Source organism: Anguilla rostrata, chromosome 15, assembly GCF_018555375.3.
Source record: "Anguilla rostrata isolate EN2019 chromosome 15, ASM1855537v3, whole genome shotgun sequence".
NCBI classification, from domain to species: Eukaryota; Metazoa; Chordata; class Actinopteri; order Anguilliformes; family Anguillidae; genus Anguilla; species Anguilla rostrata.
The window spans coordinates 93,793-99,515 of NC_057947.1; the positions used below are offsets into that span (position 1 = coordinate 93,793).

The 5,723-nt window shown below is 39.4% G+C and overlaps 1 protein-coding gene across 4 annotated transcripts in view; it reads right to left on the minus strand.

Moving 5' to 3' along the window:
• LOC135240592 (protein phosphatase 1 regulatory subunit 1C-like) overlaps positions 1–275 on the minus strand; it is a 45,017-nt gene extending 44,742 nt beyond the window's left edge. For all 4 annotated transcript variants that reach the window (XM_064310234.1, XM_064310232.1, XM_064310233.1 and 1 more), the window contains exon 1: positions 153–275. In XM_064310234.1, the coding sequence (XP_064166304.1) occupies positions 153–233 (81 nt within the window). In that variant the 5' untranslated portion in view covers positions 234–275. The remainder of the gene's footprint in view (positions 1–152) is intronic.
• Between the last annotated feature and the right edge of the window lie 5,448 nt (positions 276–5,723).

Genomic DNA, 5,723 nt, shown 5'->3' on the forward strand with positions numbered 1-5,723 from the left:
GACAGTTCTACTGCAGTCAGCATGCAGTCAGTAGTATGCACACACTTAATTCCACAGAGATTTAAATACCTCATCAGACCTTCGCCAGAGGGTTTTTAAAAAAAAATTAAATCAGAGGTAAAAGTTGTCACGGTTACAGAGGATGCACTCACGTGCTCAGCTGCCTGGGGGTCCAGCTGGCTCTGGAAAAGCGGAACAGAAAACTGGATCTTCTTGGGACTGTTGGGCTCCATGGTGTGAGCAGTGAAGCAGCGGGGGAGAGAGTGCTGACAGGGAGCAACAGGGCAGCGCTGCAGACTGTGCTGCGGCCCCTCCCCCCCACCCCCAGCTCTGACCATGCCCACCAGCCTTTCATGGGTCTACACTGTCCAGACACCACCTAAAGCACCTAAATCACCTAAAGCAGCTAAAACACCTAAAGCACCTAAAAAACCTAAAACACTTAAAACACCTAAGTCACCTAAATCACCTAAATAACCTAAAACACCTAAATCGCCTAAATCACCTAAAACACATAAATCACCCAAAGCAGCTAAAACACCTAAATCACCTAAAACACATCAATCACCTACATCACATAAATCACCACAATCACTTAAAACACCTAAATCACCTAAAACACCTAAATCGCCTAAATCACCTAAAACACATAAATCACCTAAAGCACCTAAAGCACCTAAAACACCTAAAGCACCTAAAACACCTAAATCACCTAAATCACATAAAACACCTAAACCACCTAAATCACCCAAATCACATAAAACACATAAAACACCTAAATCACCTAAAAGACCTAAATCACCTAAATGACCTAAATTTAACAAGGGGATATCACAAAATCAGAGAAGATATTGAAATTACATTGTTTCAAAAGTGCACTGACAGTTCTGCGATGTTACTTTTTTACTTTAGAAATTATTTTGCAAACTTGTTTATGAGCATATGTGCCTGTACTTAACGCTTCACCAAAATTAGTGGGATCATTATAAAAAGTCTAACCACATAGAAGGCAATATTACTAATTTCACCACAAGAAAAATTCTTAATTTGTTCAACTGTTAATTTGTTAGTATTTATTGATACGTTTGTATATGTTGGTGTTCTAAAAATGTTACAGCTGCCAGTGTCTTGAGCGACATAGTATTCCACAGCCATTTCAGAAGCGATATGGTACCAAAAAAAAAAAAAAAAAAAGCACTCGCTATCTAATTCAAAATACCCCCAGCAGGGATTTTGTTTTGCTGAAGTTAAATGTTATGTTATTCAATCCCTATCTTGACATCATCCTGATTTGTCCAAGTTATGCCGGGGAAGAGGCCCTATAAAATGTTTTGTGACATGGCTAGACAGCTAAACCTCGATTGAACAACAATATTTTTACATGTATATCTTTGACACGGTTTCATCTACAGCATGGTAATTTTACAAATGGGTATTTTTTGTAATTACGATGAAAAGAAGACATGCACCACCTTCTGGAATCCGAATCCCCAGCAGCTAGAATAGTAGCCTATGCCACAGCCAGTTATGACCGGCTGTTAGTGTACATGTTTCTGGTGGCTAATTCACTAGGAAAATCTTTTTTAACAACAAGATCCTTACATGTATTTCTTTGCCAATATCTTGTCTACAGTGTGGTATGAAGAATTTTAGTTTTACTAATGGGTGTTTTTTGTCATTTTGGTGAAAAGGAGACATGCGCCATTTTCTGGAATCTGAATCCCAACAGCTTGAATAGTATTCCACAGCCAGTTATGACCGGCTGCCAGTGTACATGTTTTCTGGTGGCTAGGTCACTGAGAAACCTTGTTTGAACAAGATCCTTACACGTATTTCTTCGCCAAGATCTTATCTACAGTGTGGTATGAAGTATTTTAGTTTTACTAATGAGTTTTTTTTTGTAATTACGGTGAAAAGGAGACATGCACCACCTCTGGATTCTGAGTCCTCGGCAGCTTGAATAGTATTCCACAGTTATGACCAGTGTACATGTTTTCTGTTGGCTAGGTCACCAGAAAAACTTGTTTAAACAACAATATTTTTATATATATATTTTCGCCAAGATGGTCTACAGTATGGTAAAAAGGATTTTAGTTTTTTACGAATGGGTGTTTTTTTTATTAGGGTGAAAATGGGGACATGAGCCTGGTCGATTCCAGTCCTGCAATGGAATTTAGAAACCACAGGGCTGTTTTAAACGGAGACATTTTGGCAAGTATTGCATTTTGAGAGTACACCTTTCATAAAATGTTGCATCCCATAACAATACATACCAGTAAATGCGTACAGTAGATTATTCTTACTGAACAAATAGCACAAAATATTGGTTCATGTTGTTGAAGGAAAACAGATAACCCAACCCTAAAAGTTGCACAGGTAATGATGCGTTTCCCTCCAAGAACCGTTTACATGCGGAGGGAAGCAGCTAATTAAAAAAATTGTATTATAGCAAATAACCTTTATATTCTGGCAAGTTAGTGATTTATATATTATATATCAGATATATTACCAACCTTCCTTGCTCAACTCCTGTCAGTCACATTTTAAAACTGAGATCTTCAACACACAACTTAGTCTCCTAACTTGTGCATCATCCGGTAACCTTCGGTGAGGGGTGTTGGCCACTGCAGTCACAGTAGCAACATCAGAGCGCTGTTTAAATTAATTCATCATTTTTAGAATTAAAATGAATCAAGAACAAACTGAGGAGCAGCATTGGACATGAGAGACTGAAGGGGCTGGCTTTTAGAGGCTACTTTCTGTCAAGAGCATCAGAGCTTGGGAGCTGAAATTGAAGGAGGTTGATGATAATTTTGTAAATGAAGGCTGGTCAGATGCCCGTCAAATGAGTGAGTAGATTAAGTGCTTTTCACAAGGATTTGTGTTGGGTTTCTGGTGGTGCCATGTGTTTTTTTTAATTTTTTAAAATTTATACAGCAAAGCGGCCATGCTAAAAACTAAACCTTGATCATATTTCAGATAAGGATAACCGTAATCCACATGGGTTTCTTAAAGGGATAGTTCACATTTTTAGAACCAGGCCCATGGAGCAACAAATTATGTGATAAATTTATCTTTATGTGATAAAGCTGTTTTCTGTTAGCTTTGTTAGCAAAATAACAATGATAATGTTGATAACATTGACCTGCACCAGACAATAAGAATGAAATATGTATGTTTGCAAGTATGTATAAGGACAGTGTGTGTGTGTGTGCACATCAGGAGAATACATTAACATGAGTTGACAGATGTACACAAGGGAATGTTGCTTAAGACCCACTGTGCAAACCACTGTGCAAAGCACTGAATGTATTTCAATTCAATTCAATTTTATTTGTATAACGCTTTTTACAGAGAACTGTCACAAAGACACTTTACAGAGTAGCAAGGCAAGAGGCAGAGAAAAAAGAGCAAACATTAGGCCTGAAGCCCCAAATAGCAGGCACATAAGATTAAAAAAAAACAAATCATGTTTTCAATATTTTCTGCGTTCATGTGTTGCATAATGTTCAATTGTTTTAAAACAGAAATTCTGAAATGAGTCTCCTCACCGATCCAGGAGTCAGGACTTCATGCTTGTGGCAACATTTCGACAGTAAACTAGCTGGCTGACTTCAACACCCAAGAAACCTGTGAGAAGAGTAGATAGGACAGGCTACCATAAACCTGAAAACAAAGAAAAGGAAACCAGGTGATAGAGAATTGTAGTTACACACCCATAGTAGCACAAGGGTCTGGACAAGAAGCTCTGTAATCCACCAAATACTGGTCTCGTCCAATCAGAGGCAAGATGGGTTGAAGTTGGCCAGGGTTCCACAGGTTTCAGTTAGAGAAACACCTATTGATTACTTATGTACTTGCTGTCATTAATGCGAGCTAAATGTCAAACTTAAATTCAATTCAATATCATTTGTTCAGTGCTTTTTACTAGCCTTCGAGCAATCTGCGAACCCAAACCAAATGAAGAGGGCTCGGATCCAGCAGAGCAGAGTACCTAGGAGCGCAGAACTGCAATGGTCCTGGTGTGTCGGTGTGGGTCAGATCATTCTAACTTTAAGGGGACAAAAACACAATTTTGTTAGCCACACTAGTCTACAAGTGTTTATAACCTGTCGAAAGCACTGAACGTATGAAGTGATTGGTGTCAAAGGTCTATGTAGACTTAAAATCTAAACAGATATTAAAAGGTACAAAATTCGAAGACTCTAAAAAATTTTAAGACTCTTTCATCCAGAGTGACTTACACAGCTGATACTGTTTAAATATATTACATTCTTGCAGCTGTGTATTTACTGAAGCAGTTCAGGTTAATCACCTTGCTCAGGTTAATGATTCAACAGTTCCCCACTTGGGAGTCGCACAGTTCTGTGCCTCATCTTCCACTATCAAATCCATCTCTGCTACCCACTGGTCTGGCAGTCAGTAACTGACCCTCTTCAGCCATCCTGCTCTTAACCCACTGGTCTAGCAGTCAGTAACTGACCCTCTTCAGCCATCCTGCTCTAAACCCATTGGTCTAGCAGTCAGTAACTGACCCTCTTCATCCAACCTGCTCTAAACTCACTGGTCTAGCAGTCAGTAACTGACCCTCTTCAGCCATCCTGCTCTAAAAGGGTCCTTTCTGTAGTGAGTGAGCTCATCTACTCTCTCACAACAGATCTGGGGAACACCGGATATCATGTGAGAATTCACACAAATGCATTTGTGATGGACCCTGCTCTATGACTCCAGAGAGAGGCCAGCTTTCCTTTTCCATAATCAACAGGTTCATGTATGCAGCATATCGTAATGACAAAGCCATTCAACTCTGGGACACAGATCAACACACCCAGGCCAAATTACTGAATTACCTAATCAGCTACCTTTGGGAAACTCTGGCCAAATCTTCCTGCCCACCATCCTGTTTGTCTCAATATGGTTTCGGCACGTCAATGGCCCCTTGTGTTTGTTTTCAAGTATGGAAACTACACAGGGCTGTGGAAAATTACAACACTCCTCTGAGAAAGGCTGCTTAAGGAGAAGACATTACACATGAATCACACAGAGTCTCCACAACTGAACCTTCTTGGAGCAATCTCAAAAACAAAAAACAAAAAAACAGCGAGTGGAAGCAGTGTTCCATGACTGAATCATTCTTCTTGTATGCGCAGTGAAAACTACACAGTGGTAGCCTTCTTTAAAAATGTACCTAAGCAAATCAAAAATATTATTCACCTTGAAACTCACTGCATCCAAGTGCATGTTTTGCTATTTAAACTGCGCTGACTGTGTGGACATTGTGTTCCTGCCCACTTTAACCATGGCACTTCTTTACAGAGGACAGAAGAGTGTATTGCAGCAGATCCAAGACATTACCTTTATGAATCTATAAACTCTCTTTACTCCCCACTAACTGTCTGCTCACAAACTGCCAACACCCAGGGTCAGAACATACATGTCTCTCCCATTACTGGAAAAAAAGCTTTTTACTCACAATTATCAAGCACTTTCTTTAGTTGCCCGCAAAGCAAACCATCAAGGTGGGTCTGGAACTGGAGGGATATTTTACAGTGTATAATGGAAATGGTCTTTTCATGAAGAAGGTTTTTTTGTGTCTTTGACACAGAGAAAATACATTTTCATCAATCATGACAAAATGATTACAACCCTAGAACATTGTGTATGAATGTACTGCTACCTATTGTTATGTACAGGTACCAATAATCACACAGACTCATGATGGG